This window comes from Alternaria arbusti, assembly GCF_024043155.1.
Source record: "Alternaria arbusti strain BMP 1465 chromosome Unknown scaffold_6, whole genome shotgun sequence".
In the NCBI taxonomy this organism is placed as follows: Eukaryota; Fungi; Ascomycota; class Dothideomycetes; order Pleosporales; family Pleosporaceae; genus Alternaria; species Alternaria arbusti.
In genome coordinates, this window is record NW_026249946.1 from 1,348,558 (window position 1) to 1,366,187 (window position 17,630).

Sequence of the window (17,630 nt, forward strand, 5' to 3'; positions counted from 1 at the left end):
TAGACGGTAGTAAATTGCTCTTTTCCAAGACTCATCTAGAATACACATGCCTACCCCTCACATCCATCGCCATGCGCTCTCGCTCTATATTTACAAAGTATCCTTGAGGAGCTTGTTCATCTTGGCCATCTTTGCGGCGACGGACTTGTCGATGGTGCGGTCGGCGATCTCGACGATGAGTCCACCGCGGATCTCGGGGTTGACCTTGGGGACGACCTTGAGGGTCTGGCCGTTGGCGACGTATTGCGAGTTCTTGATGGCGTTCTCAAGGCGGCTGATGGTCTTGTTGTCGAGGGGCTGCACATTGTCAGTTCTGAATCCCAGCAGTTCCCTTCTTTATCCCTGGGCCCTGTTCTCTCATCCCAACTCAGGATCAACGTACCGCAGCGCTGGTGACGGTCAGCTCGACCTCACCACGGTGCGCACCCATGAGCACACCGAACTTCTCTACGACACCCTGAAGTACGCCCAATCGGTTGTTCTCAGCGAGTGTGGCGAGGAAGTTCTTGACAATGCCGTCCTTGTCGGCGCCGCCAATGTGCTTCTGGAGCTCCTGGACAATCTGCTGCTTGTCCGAGACGGAGAGCGAGGGGGCGTGGAGGATCTGGGTAAGCTTGGCGTCCTTCTGGAAAACGCCCTGGAGAGCCTGGAGAGACTTTGCGGTGGGGTCGAGGGCGTTGGTCTTGGAGGCCGCGGTGTACTGCCACAATTGTTAGCCAAGCTCTTGTTCCCCAGCCATTGGCCCGTTTTCCATCCGCCTATCATCGCCAGAATGCCAATTGGAGTCGTGAGAATCGTACCAGAGCGCTCGCGTAGGTTCCGTCGACGCCAAAGAGGGCAACCGGGGGCTTGTTGGCAGAGCCAGTCGGGGCGGCGGCGGCAGCGTAGCTTCGGGTGGCAGCGTAGCGGGCGGCCATTGGGGCGCGGGGCGCACCCGCCCGGAAAGCGGTGCTGAAGGCACGAGCGGCAGACATGGTGGTAGAGGGGAGATGGATTGCGGGATGGGGCAGCTAAGGAGCGCGGGTGCAGTTGAGGATGCTGCGATGAGGTTTCTGAGCCCGGCTCGGCACTGGCTGCGACTAGCACCGATTGGGTCGCGGGACCTGGACTGTCACCCAACCACGGCGCAACTCCATCAACATCTTCATCGGCTCTTTGGCATCTACTTTTCGTTTCTCCTCTCTACTTGAATAGCTGCTTGCTGCTTCTCTCGCTGAGTTACACTGCACAGCTCCGAGAGCCGTGTGTGGAGATCAACGTAAATATCATCCCACCTCCAAGCAACATCTTGGAGCTTGGATGAGCCGGAAGCATCTAGGTCCGTGTCGTAATCCATGTGACAGCAACTATACGGCGGTAAGAAATTGAGGTGCGGGCCTTCGGTGCCAAATGGATGCGCAGCAGGCGAGGCTCTAGAGGTCGTATGCAAGTCATCCTTACCCCTCAACACTGCTCACTATCGTGATCAATGCGACTCATCACCACAAAACCTGTGATCTCACGAAAACAATTCCACAATCCCTCATATCTTTTTTTTTGCCCACTGCTTACCATGTACACCTTTACCGACGTGTTAGTCGTCCCCCATGAAAAGAGCGGCGGCAAGCCATCACCGTTCACCTTCACCTCATCACAGCTCTCCCATTGTGGAGATGCCCCGCCTGGCGCCCACTATAGCTCTCTCTCACCTTCACATATCCTCTCTCCGCCCATCTATTAAGGTCCTACCTGCCTCACTCTTCTATCAACCACCATATATCAACCCTACTCACACCCATCGCGATCCGCATTCAATATGGAGCCGTCAGTCGAGCGACCACAGACGCCTCCGCTATCGTATCTCATGACACCACCTTCCACCGGCGGTATGGCTAAACGCGTTCGCTTCAGTAACGTCGAGTACCTTGACGCCAACTCCAACAAGACAGGACACGCAATCAACTTCAACGAGGGAGAGTCACCCGACGTCTTCTTCAACGAGCCAGAGGAGACGTTCGACACCGAGATCCGCGAGAAGAGCGACGACGAGGGCAGTGCCTCAACCGCAAGCAACTTCGACCTGCCTTCTCCAGTCCCAGGAGACTCGTACACTGCCAAACCCACAGCTCTCGAGAAGCACGACCCATTCGCCTCCCTTGCTCTCGCCATTGACAGCCCCATTTCGAACAAGGAGCCGTTCCCATTCATGAACCTCCCCATCTCCGTTCGCAACATCATCTACTCGCACCTCCTAGTCGTTCCCGGCCTGATCTGCGTCCGCCAAAAGCACACCGTATTCCACGACGAGAAGAAAGCTTTCCTCCACGCTGAGCGCCGCGAGTTCCTCCCTGGTATCGCATACGCGCTCGTCCACCTCCACGTCGACGGTCACAAAACCCGCTTCTCGCTCATTGGCCGCACCAACATCAACATCCTCCGCGCGAACAAAGAAGTATTCGCCGAGGCCAAAGCCGTACTGTATGGCAAGAACATGTTCGAGATCGTTAGACCAACCAACGAGCTCTGCCCTCCACCCGACTACAGTGTGAGGCTGTTTCCTACCGGATGTCAGCGTCTTGTCACCAAGCTCAACATCAAGATCCGTTCTTTCTACGATCTACACTGGTTGTTGAGCGGTGGATACAACGTCATGAAGAACTACTACCGCGGTCTTGTTTCCCTCACTCTTGTTCTGGAAATGGACTCGACTAGCAAAGGCTTCGGGAAGACGTGGACTAGGAATGGCACTGAAGAGAAGTGGGCGGACTATGTCCAGCGCCTGCGCGGTGAGATGGCGAAAGAGCTGTTCAAGAAGATGAAGGTCAAGGGTACGGACACGAATATTGTTCCGGTCTGGATGAACTTGCGCGTTCTGTTCTCAGGCGAGGCATACGATGGCAGCGTGTGTGCCGTTGGTGATACTAGTGATGAGCAGCGAGCGAAGCAGGAAGAGACTAAGCAAGGGTTAGTCGAGGCATGGGAGTTATTCAAGAAGGGTGGGAAGTTGGTTTGAGGTAGTCACGGCTGAGTTGACAAGACTTGCATGCGTACTATCGTCTAGTATCACAAACGGATCTTGTGTACTAGTACGCCATCTTGGAGATTCTTTTTGGACTTGAAGAGGTCCTGGACGAGTTTGAAGGACATCCTAATCATCACGGCGTGGACTAGCGTACCATCGCGCATATGCCGCCACATACATCTTCTAGTTGAGTTACCAAGTATATAGATTAATAGCATTACGCATTATACCAATATCTACCAAAAATACCCAGCTCCACCCAAATGCCGAGCATAGTCCTCCCAATGTATGCCCGAGTCGTTATGTATCCCTGTGTCCCATCCAAAGTACCAAGCGCCGCGCTATATGATAATGCATCAAATCGTTACCACCCAATTTTTTCCAAGTCCTTCAGTGGCCGAGCTCCTCACAGTAACAGCGTGAGCCATCCCGCCGCGCCAATAACCAGACTCTCAATCCACTTATCCAAACCGCCGGTGTGTGTAGATGGTCCGACTCCCTTGCTTGTCTCGCCTATTCCGCTCGCTATCAAATCTCCAGCGTCGCGACCTCTCGTTGTAGAAGCGGAGTCTGAACGTGTTGTACTCGCGCAGTTGCTCTTTGGAAGTTTCGGAATGGTGCTGGTTTGCCCGTTGATGACCAAGGCCGTGCCTTGATCATCTAGAGAGTACATAGTTCCGTCGATTTCTATAGATGATCCAGGTACGAGGGTTGTTCCGTCGTTCAGAACGTACTCAGTTGTTCCGTCTCGGACAGTGTGCGCATACGTCACGCCATTGATTGTCAAGGCTGGTGCGGCGGTGATCTCTGCACCGGCAGCCAAAGTGGATGTGACGCCGTTGACGACGATGACAGAACCGGATGCACTCGTGGGCATGGAGTATGTGGTCCCAGAGATCGTGAGAACGCCACCAAGTGTCAGGGTTTGGTCAGGAGCGAGAATATAGGCTGTCGTGCCGCTGACGACTTGCGCAGTAACCGATCTCCCGCCGTCGAGAGTAATTGCTGATTGTCCAGCATTCAACATGGAAGTCTGGCCGTTGACGACAAGGGTTGACCCATGACCCTCTGCCGGCATGCTGTAAGTCGTGCCATCGACGACAAGTGTGCTTCCTGCACTAAGCGTCTGACCAGGCGCTACAACAAAGACTGTTGAGCCTCCCACTACGGTTGCTGAGACGGCTTGACTGCCGACCGTCAAAGCGGGGGCTCCGGTAAGCGCCGGAAGGTTTGCGATAGTCTGTGTGGCACCATTGATGATAGCCAAGCCGTCCGGTGCCATGCTGACGGTGTTCCCGTTAATAGTGATCGGAGGGCCTCCCGGCTTCAACGTCTCGGATCCCAGAACGTAATTTCCATTTGAATCTGGCGTGACGATCCCCCCACCAACAATGAGCACAGGCAAACCTTGCGTCGGGGCCGGATTGGGAGCTTGCGTCGGAACCGGATTGAGAGCAACCGTGCTACCATCTACAACGATCTGTGTTCCTCCGCCATTTGTAGGTACGACCACGGGCACGCCGTTGATGGTCTTCGTTTCCCCTCGTGTGATTGTTACGGTGCCAATGATGATCGCTGGAGGAATCTGATCGTGATCATCGTCGTTCGGGCTATCGGGCCTTGCCTGAGTCGGTTTGGGAGTATTGATGGGGAGGACCACTCCTCCAATCGTTACGTCCTTAGTCGCGGTCGCGTCCGGAATGCTCGGTGAAGTCTTCCCACCACCCTGGGTCGGCTTGGCAGTATTATCGGCTGGTCCATCGGGCTGGTTAGGTGATGGAGAGTTGTCATCATGCCTGTCGTCGTCGCTGTGGTTTGTGGGAGTAGGTTCTGCCATTTTGGCTGACACCGTAGGGTCCACAGCATCCTTTATCGAGGTATCTTCACATCTTAAACATCCCCGGACCGTGACGTGAACTGAGGTGGACTCAAAACTGGTCGCGAGATACGTGCCTGTCAAGGGCGACAGGAAGATAGGAAGCGATGATAGAGGTGGTGCAGCCGGTGCAGCGATTCCCGAGGGCAATGGACGTAAATTCGATTGAGGCGGTCTACTGTAACTACACGTAGCGATGTCCGCGCCGTGAAATTGTCTCTGGATATCTGTGTCGTTTTTCAGATACTGAATTAGTTTGGAGGGTAAAGGCACGGGCTCATCCCTTCCTGGGCTTGGAGGAAGTTTTCCAGTGTGGGTTGCGATGAAGTAACTCCAGTCTGCGGATGCCGTTCTTGCAGGGGCCCAACTCGTCAAAGGTGCGACGTTTGACGAGCATTCTGCTGCTGTCATGTTATACTGAGGCAGGAATATCTCTTGATATTTATCTAATCCACCAGAGAGCCGGTTGTAGATGACGTAAGTTGGACCTGCATCAAGGTGAAAGAATACACCTGGCGTTGGCTGTATCGTGAACGTTGGTGTCGAGCGCGTGATTATCTGTCCCTCGTCCAGGGTAAGGGTCTTAGTCTGGTTGACAGTCCGCTCCTCGGTGACCACAGTATCGACAGTGTTGTTGTGCAAGTAGGTAGAATACTCCGTAACAATTGTCTCGGTCACCACTATACTAGTCCATGGGTTGTAAAACTCCCCAGGGTTGTAAGACGTGGTAATGGGACCATACGCTGCAATGATACATCCGGTGCACACACCAGTAGGTATCGGAGAGTTGCTATCGACTGACGTGATGTTCGGGAATGGCGGCGATTGTCCATAGGCAATAGATGTGACGACTGCCGGTGTCATTGGTGAAACCAAGGTACTACTGCTATTCGTAGAACCCGGAGCCAGAGGAGAGGTAGGTATCTCTGGAGGAACAAGGGAAAATGGTGTAGGTGTGTCCCAGGGGTGCACCTCATGAACCCAATCTAGACTGGTGACGGGGGAAAGAGATGAAGCTTGCGGCGCAGTCGAATCATGTGATTGAGTGTTGGTCGAAAGTGTCGTGACTACAAACTCCTTGCCTAGAAACAAACATTTAGTACGATGCCTTCAATTCGAATCTCGCTACATACCCTCTGGGGTATGTTAGCTAGATGATCTCGATGGGGAAAATGACGTACCTCTCCTGTTGTACCCATTGGCGTCTGAGCCAGCCGCAACCAGTGCAGGCCCGACAAGACTGATAAATCTCCGCATCTTGCTGTGAGCCTTCTACACCAAGCGAGTGATAGTGTGAAGGTCAAGCAAGACGTTGCGGACGTAAGAGAGTACCGCAAAAGCGAAAACAGCCAGTTTCTGCCCTAAACAGTGCGAATTCGAACCATTCGATGAAGGCTATTCGGACGCATGATCAGGTTGCGATCCATGCACGGCCCTAGCGATAGCCTGCTTAGCGGAAACACGAGGCACATACCGTTGACGCGTATGACCGCCAGGGCATCGTTGGACGGTGGACCCTCGTCTGCCGTGCTGATCACTTGGATTTGCATGCTCTCGTAGGTCCGCCTAGAACCAAGCTTAATGCTGACATGACTTGCAATTAACTGTCTTCAGCAGCAACCGTGGCAGTCTACAACTTAGCCATCAGTAGCGCCATATGCAAGGCTTGTCTCGGTTTCCTGGTGTCAATCGGCATACCCTATATCACCTAGGAGATCTGCCCCGCAAGAACGATCCAGCCTTGAACTGATCTCCTGGAGGTTGGAGCGACGAACTACTGGGTTTGCCCTTTAGGGCCAAGTGAAGAGATTGCTGGGCTACGTCTCAGGTTCTCGGCAAGAACAACACGACCATGTCAGGCGAGATAGTGCGAGATCCGTGACAAGTCAGCGTGCCTTAGCCGATGCGACATGCAAACACACTGGCTAAGAGGTCGCCGTTGACTTTTGGCATGCATTTGTCGAGCGCCATTCAAAGGGAACTTGGAACCGCATGACGAAGGCGCTCAAGGCGTGGCCGCTTGGGCCGAGATGGTGTAGAAAGGAGGCTGAGAGGATCAGCGGGAAGTCGTTCCAGGGCTCCGTCATTGGGCAGGATGATGACTAACGGCGCGCTACCCCTTAGCATGCCAACGGATGCGCCTCTCCCATGATACCCTCGTATCCAGCTCGACTGACCTTCGAGGGAATCGAGGCTAGCCGGACTTCCCTGCTACTGTCACCGAATCAGGCTGCACTGCCATGCCAATCTAATAATTAGGGTGGGCGATCGTCACGCGGCGCCCGCAGTTGTTGGAGTGGGTTCTTGGAGCAAAACGCCCATGAACCGCTCTGGCCTCGAAAGCTTCCGATGGCCCTGGAACCGCATTCCCGGTAGCTGAGCTGACTCAAGCCGGCATACCAAGTCCTCCGACAGACGACTCCGCCATGTGTTGCACGCTTCGCACCTTCTAAGTCGTCGACCGATCGCTGCCAGGTCCATGTAGGGACGTCTTACAACCCTCACTACCATTCGCTCGCTACACCATGCGCCTCACACCGCGCGCTACCGAGGCCCCGGAGCCGTATGTTGTGCCACCTTCGAATAAGTTCGATGGTGCCGATGGGAGCTGGAGCACCTTCAAGATCAGCGTTGGAACGCCAGGACAAGACTTTCGTGTACTGCCCAGTACGAAGGGAGGTGTCACATACGTCATTGCACCGGAAGGTTGTTTGGAGGGAGTCGACCCTACAGATTGCCCACAACTCCGAGGGATAGAGGTCTTCCAAAGCGCGCAAAGCACCGGCTTCCAGGTTGACGCGTCGACAACCTGGTCGGCGATCGGGCAATACGACGTCGATTTGGAGGATGCGCTCAACTACACAGGGAGAGGATTGTTTGGCCTGGATACCGTCACTCTAGGATCAGCTGCGGACAGTAGCTCTTCTGTGTCGTTAACGCGCCAGGTCGTCGCTGCCGTTGCCGACCCGGACTATTATCTGGGAATTCTGGGCCTAGGTCAGGCAAAGTCCAGCTTCAACAGTGGGAGCCAGCCGGTCGACTCGTTCCTCTACCTGCTGCGCGAAAGCAAGAAGATCCCCAGTTTTGCATATGCGTATACGGCAGGCGCGAAGTACAGGTTGAAATCTGTATTCGGTAGCCTGATACTGGGCGGCTACGATGCGACACGGTTCGAGACTGGCGCGAACGACTTCTCATTCACCTTCTCACAAGACCCCTCCCGGCTCCTGACTGTTGGAGTGGACTCGATCATGGCTACAAATACGCTGCAGGGCACCTACTCCCTGACTTCTGGAGCACACTTCTCTGTCATTGATTCTACCGTTCCGCATCTGTGGCTACCCGCGGACGTGTGTGCTGAGTTCGAGACAGCCTTTGGCCTGACTTATGATCCTCAGACAGATTTGTACCTTGTCAACGACACGATCCACAAAGAACTCCTATCCAAGAACCCGACCCTCACGTTCAAGCTCGTCGACTCCCTCGAAGACACGACTACAAATTACACCAATATAGAGCTGCCGTATGCGGCATTCGACCTCCAAGCCTCGTACCCGTACTACACAAACGCAACGAACTACTTCCCGATCCGCCGCGCCGCGAACGATACACAATATGCACTGGGCAGGACACTTTTACAGGAGGCATATCTCATAGTAGACTATGAACGCGCAAACTTCACGGTTGCGCAGGCAGTCTTTCCTGATCCTCTACCCGCGTCAGAAGTCATGACCATCAAATCTCCGAGCGATACCACTGCCACGCCAGCTTCATCTTCATCCTCGGGTCTCGGTGTAGGTGCCATCGTCGGCATAGTAATCGGTGCAGTCGCTGCTCTCGCCCTGGTCGCACTTGGTATATTTTTCTTCCGGAAGCGTCGCGGCAAGCAGCAAAAAGAGCAACGATACGAACTCGCAAGCAAGCACATATCGGAGGTTGGTTCAGGCACCGACATCCTCGCTAGCAGCCAGCCGCACAAAGCTGTGGGCCCGCAGGAACTCCACGGGACACCGTTGACTGAGCTTGCCTCTCCTGTCAACGAGCAATTCGTCGGTCATGCGTATCCGCAGGATCAGAAGACAGTTATCAGCATGGCGGATGAGCCACAAGAGCTGCATGGCGAGTCAATGATGCCAGTCACACCTAGATGGCGAGAAGTACAGCTGCCGCAATACCCTGGCCCACGCGAAGCGGATGCCGAGAGTAGCACAGGGCGCAGTGTGAGCGGCATAGCTAGCGACGACGGATACGCGACAGGCGAGTTTGGAGTACGCTCTGGCGTATCACCAATGACACCCCAGTTTCCACAGCATAAATATTAATGGTCAGCATTGAATACTGGGCGGTGGTCATACTAAGGCGTTTGGATTTGGCGTACATCTAGAGATACCACTCATGGATTGGCAATGGGACTTTGGTTATGAGCAAACGAAGCCGAATATCATAATAATTTTTCTCAAAGGCATACGATTCAGCCACCGATAACTCTGCACGCGCCAACTTCGACATCTGAATTTCTTCAACAAACGATGCCGTTGCCGTTTGATACTCGGAGAAGGTTCCAAGGGTTCTGAGAGTGCACAAGCAGATTGATGCTGGTTTCCACAGACTGAAATCACCTGCCAAGAGTTACCGGGTGATCGGCTCGTAGGGCTGAAGGACATGCATTGTCATGACAAGGGTAGCAACACGAAGTTGGAACTGTGGGCTACTGACGAGCTCCATCCGGGAAGTGGAGACGTCGGCCATGATGAATTTGATGTATGTGGTCCCGGCTGCGTACATGCTTCGTTTTTCATGCAAGGACATCTGTCACAGGGAAGTCTACCGCTGCAGTATCGCAATTATGATCTTGTAGATGGCTCCTGGCCATTCTAAGAGCTAATTCTCGAAGTCGAATACGAGACGCAGGGACAACAATGCTAGAGCCATAATTACCACTTGCAGCTTCTCAGGGTGCCCGCAACGCGTTCCGCTCGTGAGGCTGATGTCAGACACCACGTAGGCATATGCAGCCCAAGCATAAAGCGAAGAACGACAAAATCCCAAGCCACTACAAGGCGTTCGCTGCATAACCTGGAAATGAAGTGCATGGATCGCGCTTGACTAGATCCACCTCCAACAGGGCAGCTGGCAGCTGGACTATGTTGAAGCTATGACGTAGGTGACACGCATGGCTGAAGCTACCATCACCCCTCATCCCCGCGCGCCTCCTCCGACCTAGACAACACACCAAACACCTAACTCCTGCCTCTGCCATTCATCCGCGTCAACAGTACACACGTACCCCGATACCCCAACCCACAACCTAAAACAAGCAATTGAAAATGGACAAGATCAAGGAGAAGCTCCACCTTGGCAGCAGCAAGAACAAGACGGCCGAGGACGATGTCCGCGCTGGCAATGTCGGCACTATCGAGGGTAAGTCAGCTTCGAATCCTCGATGATGTACTATACACGTATTCTTCATAAACCACCAATCCAACATCGCGCCTTCCCCGACATCTCAACCTCAGCCTCACCCAACCCACAACTAACCCACTCGCCCAGAGAACCGCGACTCAATCGACTCTGAACTCGCCTCGATGCCCCCCTCAGAGCGCGTCGCCTACCTAAAAGAATTTGAAGACTCAGACAAGCACGACACGCCCAAGAAGGGCGGCCTCCTCGAGAAGCTCATCGCCCGAGGCAACAAGAAGACCGAAGACCAAATCGCCGCCGAGACCAAGGAGCGCGAGGCACGCGACGCAGCCCACCGCGAAGCGACACATGCGTCGCTGGGCCCCGGCGCCGGAGCCAGCGCGCACTCAGCTGCCGGACCCGGTGGATTGTAAGCGACACGGACGAAACAAAGGGAGCATGATTGATGGATTGTGAGCGACCAGCATAAAAGTCCCGGGCGAGTATGATCGGGCTTCGTGGACACACTTTCTGCCTGATTCGATTCGATTGTGAAGAAGGCTTTCTTGGCGATGGACTGCGATTACATCTACATACACTTTTCGAGACATGATGACTTCAATGATATGGTTATGAGCTGAGTTGTGTTTTCGTGGTCTGTACAGTGAGTTGGGTTGTGTGATATGTATCCCGTCTTGCTTCCTCCATATGTCTGTGACATCGTCTATAATGGCTAACGGTCAACAACGCGCGCTCCACTACAGACCACTGATTCCCACCTCATGCAAGCAAAAAAGTTGAACAGGTATGCAGACTACATCAAATCAAAAACCTGCAAAGCAAGTGACCCAACGTCAACGCAGGCTCTGGGGTGAGGTTGGCGTGTCCATGTCTGCGTCGAATCCACTGCTGTCGTATGGGGCTGGGTATGAAGGTGATCCTGGATCAGAACACCGCACACATGAAAATACGTACAGGCTGCCGGGTGGCTGTACGGGTGGTGGGTGAGGAGGGTATATGGAGGCATTTTGGTTGATGCCTTTCTCTTCAGTCGGCGTGACAGGCATCATCTGCTTCTCCTTTCCTTGCTCTTTCTCCTCTTCGACTTCTTTCCCTTTCACATCACCATCTTGCTGACGCTAACGTTGTTCCCAACGCTCGATGGCTAGATTCGCTCCAGCTAGCACACCTCGGCCGATGATGCGGAGTTCGTTACGGTATAGATATACCGTTCCCACCAGAACGAGCGCTCTGGCCCATCCACCAGTGAACCAGCTTGAGGCGCCGGGTTCAACGTAGATCTTGCCATTGAATCCTTTGTGCTTCATCTCGATGTTCAGTGCTGAACTGCCCTTCATAGTGCCGTTTGGGCGGAAGAAACTAGAATAGCATATATGTGTTAGTGATGTTCTAATTGGTGGTTGAGGGAGCAAGGAGAATGTACACTTGGCCGTCTTCGTTCTCGATCTTGAGACTGATGCCCTCTTTGAGAGTTTGAGCCCTAATGCCTTCGCTTATGCTATCTCTTATTGTGTTTTGCAGTTTCCTCAAATCGCTTTCACACTGTAGTTTCTTGGTTTGGTCTTTTAGATCTTGCATGGAAGATGTCTTCCAACCGACCGTATTGTAAAGGGAAGTCATCTTGAGTAAGGTAAGTATTGGTGTTTCTTCGAAATTTGTAACAAATAAACAAAGGCGAGGACAGTTTAAATATTTAAAGTGATGGAAGGGGAAGCAGAAGGTATTTTTCGTTGCGTCAAACATGGTTCTGCCGTGGGCGAGGGTATCTGGTTCCACCTACAGGGTGTCACCTGAACCGAATAGCACAACAAAGGGACGTAAATGAATATGGATAGATGAAATTACTGCCGACCATGGACTCTGTGTCCTAGAACCCTGACTTGCTCAAGTGACGAGCTGGTATGCTACAAGTGCTTTCCAACACGCTCCCTTTTTCCTTCCCAATATCCAATATGTATGCCATATATCCCTAGTCATGTACAAAAGGTTATAATGGCCCCTAAGGGTAAGCGGCGGATGAGAAGCTGGGTAGCGAGATGCGGAGGATCAGTGCTCTGCCCCAATTGTTGCGTTTTGGTTCAGCGTGGAGCTGGTGGTAATGGCTGCCGTTTGTATGGCCAACTTCATACAGGAAGACCCTGTTCATCAGGTGCTTCGGGCGCCCCGCTCACAGCCCCGTATACCCGTATTGGTACCTGCACTTCAAAGCTCTCAGCAGGCAATCGTTGCGCCGCTGCTAATATGACACCTCGGTCGTCACTAGATATTTCTTCCAAGAGGTCGTCCCACGAAGTCTCCTCTCCGTCCTCGTGCGTTAGTCGAGGGGTGATGAACTCGATTCTGAGTTTCCACTCCAGACTGACGCCGCTGGTGATAAACTCCGGTGTCGCATTGGGTGGTATCGTCGGCGAGAAGGCGAGCTTTTGCGCAAACAGAGCATTTTCTGAAAATGATGCGTGCACTTTCTTTGTGACGCGGTATATCGACGCATTAGAGCGAAGCGCTATCGCCGGATCGACTTTCTCTGAAGTCTCCAGAGAGATATGTATTGAGTAACAGGGAATGCGTGAATCTGTGAAGTCGATTACGGCAGACATTGTTTCGCCTAACCTGTAAGAGGGCCGCGCCAACATGATGACCGCGACACGGCGGCCGCTGCGAGCAATCTCGAAGCGATTGGCGCTCTGGTTGGCAGCGCCTGTCAAGTTGCTGCGCAAGATGGCTGTATCGATAGCCTCCTTCATGGTCTGAGGCCCCTCGGCAATCGTTGAGCGCCCGGGCATGGTGCCCGTAGGTGAAAGCAAGCCCATGCTAGAATTGTGCCTAGGTCGATCGAGAAGATTGTCGACATACTCTAGGAAGTCGCTGAAAGTGTTCTCTTCCGACTTGCCCGAAGAAACGCCCTTCTTTGTTGGGGAAAGTTTCGCGCTTGAAGAAGGGTCTATGCTGGCTGTTCGAGCTTGATCGCGCAATATGATGTACGGAGACATGAGATCATGTCCGAGAATCTCGCCACGGCCTGTAAGGGATTAGCATATCGACACCTGTATCCTCAGACTTGACATACTGTTCACACTGCCAAACACCCGAAACGGAACGTCCACATGCTTCACTTGTTGTTCTTTGGTCGATCCCGCGCGTTGTGTGCCAATGATGAGATTGTATGCTACCTTCATCGACCGCCCCTTATGCGAAGGTGGCAGACCTCGGGGTATTGTAAAGCTGTACGTGTAGCTGCGGCTTTCGCCAGGCGCAAGCCGTAAATCGACGAACAGAATGGACTGGGGTGTAGTGATGAGCGGGACAGTCTTGGAGCTGGCAACGCCTCGCATCTCTCGGATACTAGAGGGCTCGGAAGCGCCCAGTAGCCCACCCAGTGACTCTCCTATGTTACCCCAACCGAGCGCGCCAAAGAGCCCACTTTCGCGCTTCGTCTTCTCTACACCCACTACACCACCTCCACCCTGGCCGCCCACTACTCCCTTCCTCTTTACCTCCTCGAAAGGTGCTTGGTTGATCAAGGATCCGTCCAGCGTGAAGGACCCCATGATTTGCGCATAGCCCATCATTATCGACTCTGGCAGAGCTTGTCTATTGGGTGGTGCCAAATGTGACGGTCGCCGATGATGCATCGGTCGCTGTAGTAGACGCGCTGAGGGATGAGCCGCATATTCCGAAGCCAGTGTCTCGTTGGAGTTGTTGCTCATCGAGTAGAACTCTCCACTACTACGCGGGGTGTCATTCATGCTCGACCCAGATATTATCCGCGCAACAGGTGAAAGCACCTCGAGATTGTGGCTTCCAGATGACCGTAGGTAGTCATGTGGCGGTTGTGGGGAGTTGCGCCGGACGTGTATGGGTTGCTTTGTAGGACTGCTACCAGGCTGCGGATGGGTGGCATCGTCGGGCGGAGGTGCGGCAGGGAACTTGAAGTTCTGGGAGAAGGAATTGGACGGTTTTCGCCCTGTAGTCGGAAGAGCTGGGGTACTCGGGGTGGTCGTGACACCAGGCCGTCTCCTGTTCTGACGCGCGGGAAAGGCAAAGTCGTTGGTGTCGCGGGCCAGCGGAGAGGACGCTTCACCAGATAGTGGAGATGGATGAGTCGCTGATCTATGACCTGGTGAAGCAACTGCTATCATGTCAGCCAATGACGTATATTGTACATGTCGTCCGTACTTGGGTATGAGTTTGGCCTGCCAGGCACGACCTGCAGACTGGCTGATCTTCCGTGCCCTCTTGCTGGGCGTCTGATGGGTATGCCCCTCTCGTGGCTGGCTTCAGTTCCCGCATCTGCCCCTAAAGACACAATTGACACGGATCTCCCATGTTTGTGTGTGCCCGTGTTGTTGGCATGGATGATGCTCGGCGCAACAGACGATCGGCGGTCTCCAGCTGTCGATGGCGTATGCAGCGATAAGGCAGGGCGATGTCCGCGAAGCTGTGACGGCGGCAGCTGCGAGGCAAAGGACGAATTGCGGGATACCGAGGGGCGCGTCGACGAGTGGACGGGCGGTAGTTTGCGCTGTCTCTCCCCGCCCGTCCCAAAGCCGTTCTGCCTCCGGACCGGGGAGCGGTCGCGTCCCTCAGGCGGGGCGACATTCTTGAAGGTAATGGTGCATTCTATGTCTTCGCCGGCGAACACGGTAGAGTCCTTCCATTGTACGAATACCCGGGTGTTCGACGCGGACATGGTAGGGAGGCTGGGCGGCGCGGGCTGCGGGTTCGTAGGCAGCTCATCGGGTACGGCGGTCAATCGGCATGGCGACTGCTAGAAATTGGCCCCCAAGACGACTGTAGTAGCAACAAACTCCAGGTTGAGGGTTGGTGACGATGGCGGACTTCAACTGACAGCTGCGCCGTCATGACAGGGATGTCCATGGTCTAGGCGGTCTGTGCTTCTGCTTTGCCTCGTACCTGTCCATCGCGTCTTTGTTCAGCCAACTAAGATACAATGTTCCTCACCTACTAGAGTTCTACCCATCACCCTGAGTCAACATCGTTTGAGTAAAGAAGACGCGACTGGGACTACTGCAATAACCAGTGTTTCCAACCCAATTCTGCCGCCTCCATGCTCACCACAGTCGCGAATGTCGCCGCGTATGCCGCACTGTCTACCAAGAAGCCATCATCCTGCCCCGCGAACATACGCACCGATACGTATTGGATAATACGTGCACGATGCTGTCCGTAGAAGCTACTACCGAGCTCTTCAACGAGCAAGCCAGGAAGTCCTGTCACAGCGCTCTCCTCGAAGTCCGTAATGCCAACAAGCATTAACGGCCCAGAACCACTGTCGCAAACATCGAGTCCGCCGAAATTCCCAACAGAGATCCATCTACCCTTGGTCGTACAGAGGACGAAACTTGCAGGTACCTTACTCTTGAGACGTGGACTTACAACAATACCGGGTGCGCGGAACTGTAGACCGTTATGCGTTCTCTCAGCGCTCCTGTTCCAAATGACGTTTTTGGAGCTCGCCATAGTCGGGGCCTGCCATTGGAGTAGAGATTTTGGAGCCCACTGAAATCCTGGTTGAGATAGCTTCTCACGGTTCTCGAATATGAGCAGTAGGGGGAGTTTTGAAATCAATTTCCAAAAAGCCATCATTCTGCCTGTCTGGTCAGATGCCGGAATCTGCCATATTGTTGAACTGTTGATGCGAAGCAAATTTGCCAAACACAAGGGTTCATCCGAATGCACACTTGTAGACCGGAAGCGTACGGCGTTGGCCAAGGTCTTCAATGCATCCGTTTGATCTGAACATTGTACTGGAACACGAAGCTCTTCGACTTGGTGGATGATCGTTCGTTGCATTGTCAGTCGTACAGCTGGGTCCTGACTCGCCATGAGTCTGGAAACTCCCAGGTCTACGTCATACGGACCGTCCGCGAATTGAAAGAAAAGCTTCCGGGCCAGCGCGCCTTCTTGAAGAGTCCACAGCCGACCCATCCATTTGCTACATACGATCCGCAGTAAAATCTCAACATCGCTTAGGGTCTTCGCCGTATGTACTACGAGCGAAGCATCCAGCACTAGCACGGCCGAGGCATTCTCATACGTGGTCTTCATCCTGGCTATAGCCATCTTTTGTGCCTCTGATCCATCTTCAACCGGACAGCAAATAGTGTCTAGCCAAAAGCAGGAATATGGACCTAAATCTGGTGGTTGAGGAACGTTGCGTACCAACCGGCGCAAGTTGCTGAGCTGACAGCTAGGAATCGAGTTCTCGCGAGGATTACCCAATCCGTCGGACCAAACGTGCGATATGGCTACGTATGGGATGGGTGAAGTTCGACTACGACTGTCGACAGAACTTAAGCAAAGCTTGTCTCCAGGCATAATCGGAGCAAACAAGTCAACGACCGGGTAAGAGTCGCTCTCTAGAATTAAGCTCATTCTCTTGAAATCTGCAGCAACTGAAGGGCAGCCACTGCAATCAGTAGCATGCCTGGTAGAATAGGTAGCTTCATCCACTCTTGCATGACAGCAGGTCGTGGTTGTGCAATTGTGATGGTTAAGATCATCGGGGCGTGGGAGATTCGCGACATGAACCATGGCCGTCAACGTCAACTTTGTCGTATACTCTTGTATGCGGGATAGACACCAATTTTGGTCTAGCATTCGTTGCTTGTAAACGCCACCGTTGCAAGCGAGAGCTAATGACGAACCCTCATCACCAGGATTGTTCAGATCCAATTGGCGCCATTTCTGAAGCGAGAAAGGAGACGAATAATTCATACAGACAACGAAAACGAAGTCTCGAAGCAGGCGAATTGAGTCAAGTATCTCAAGCGGAAGTGGATCATGAAACTCGAACGTGGACATGAACGTGTAAAGCGATATAACTTCCACTTCTAAGCGTCGATCTTCCCTTTCGTTCATGGGAATATTCAGCGATACATTCCTGTCGGGGTCCCAATCTAGTTCGTCAAACACTTCGGGAAAGGGCCGCATCGACGGTACCACACCTTCGTCTTCGAGTTCGTAACCTTCTGGAGTGCTTCCGATGTGTTCTTCAGTCAGTGCAATCAGACTGGAGGTGTCAACCACCCTTCTCCCATCTGTGGTGACCTTCGTAAGATTCGCCAGGGTTGCGAACCTTAGTACCGTACTGATGTACCCAAAGTATTGCCAGAGCTGCAAGAAAGCGACGAACTCTGCCGAGGGGTCTTCGAATAACTTATTCCATTCTAGAGCAGTCCTATCACCGTAACCTTGTCGCGCGGGAAACGTTTCGAGATCCCCCCCGTCGTACTCTTGATTAGTCAGGCAAGGTACTTCTATGTAGCCAATCGTCGGGTTCTGGAGTAAGGGTATGTGCTGCATGGTGTT

General features: G+C 53.4%; 7 protein-coding genes across 7 annotated transcripts; 3 read left to right on the forward strand and 4 right to left on the reverse strand.

The window, feature by feature from the left end:
* Positions 1-90: 90 nt before the first annotated feature.
* On the reverse strand, positions 91-917 carry ATP5 (ATP synthase F0 subcomplex subunit OSCP atp5; the record flags this gene model as incomplete). Its single annotated transcript, XM_051446203.1, has 3 exons — positions 91-297; positions 383-700; positions 801-917. 3 exons carry the CDS (start codon positions 915-917, stop codon positions 91-93), a joined length of 642 nt encoding a protein of 213 aa, XP_051302970.1.
* An 878-nt stretch (positions 918-1,795) lies between these two features.
* Positions 1,796-2,992, forward strand: J4E86_005671 (uncharacterized protein; the record flags this gene model as incomplete). Its single annotated transcript, XM_051446204.1, has 1 exon — positions 1,796-2,992. The coding sequence occupies one exon, from the start codon at positions 1,796-1,798 to the stop codon at positions 2,990-2,992; it is 1,197 nt and encodes a 398-aa protein (XP_051302971.1).
* Positions 2,993-3,407: 415 nt separating this feature from the next.
* Positions 3,408-4,838, reverse strand: J4E86_005672 (uncharacterized protein; the record flags this gene model as incomplete). Its single annotated transcript, XM_051446205.1, has 1 exon — positions 3,408-4,838. One exon carries the CDS (start codon positions 4,836-4,838, stop codon positions 3,408-3,410), a length of 1,431 nt encoding a protein of 476 aa, XP_051302972.1.
* Positions 4,839-7,402: 2,564 nt separating this feature from the next.
* On the forward strand, positions 7,403-9,199 carry J4E86_005673 (uncharacterized protein; the record flags this gene model as incomplete). The annotated part of the gene is made up of 1 exon (XM_051446206.1): positions 7,403-9,199. One exon carries the CDS (start codon positions 7,403-7,405, stop codon positions 9,197-9,199), a length of 1,797 nt encoding a protein of 598 aa, XP_051302973.1.
* A 1,005-nt stretch (positions 9,200-10,204) lies between these two features.
* J4E86_005674 (uncharacterized protein) lies at positions 10,205-10,711 on the forward strand (the record flags this gene model as incomplete). Its single annotated transcript, XM_051446207.1, has 2 exons — positions 10,205-10,298; positions 10,428-10,711. 2 exons carry the CDS (start codon positions 10,205-10,207, stop codon positions 10,709-10,711), a joined length of 378 nt encoding a protein of 125 aa, XP_051302974.1.
* Positions 10,712-11,416: 705 nt separating this feature from the next.
* On the reverse strand, positions 11,417-11,918 carry J4E86_005675 (uncharacterized protein; the record flags this gene model as incomplete). The annotated part of the gene is made up of 2 exons (XM_051446208.1): positions 11,417-11,657; positions 11,722-11,918. 2 exons carry the CDS (start codon positions 11,916-11,918, stop codon positions 11,417-11,419), a joined length of 438 nt encoding a protein of 145 aa, XP_051302975.1.
* A 503-nt stretch (positions 11,919-12,421) lies between these two features.
* Positions 12,422-15,779, reverse strand: J4E86_005676 (uncharacterized protein; the record flags this gene model as incomplete). The annotated part of the gene is made up of 6 exons (XM_051446209.1): positions 12,422-13,317; positions 13,366-14,427; positions 14,475-15,063; positions 15,107-15,149; positions 15,213-15,225; positions 15,446-15,779. 6 exons carry the CDS (start codon positions 15,777-15,779, stop codon positions 12,422-12,424), a joined length of 2,937 nt encoding a protein of 978 aa, XP_051302976.1.
* Positions 15,780-17,630: the final 1,851 nt, after the last annotated feature.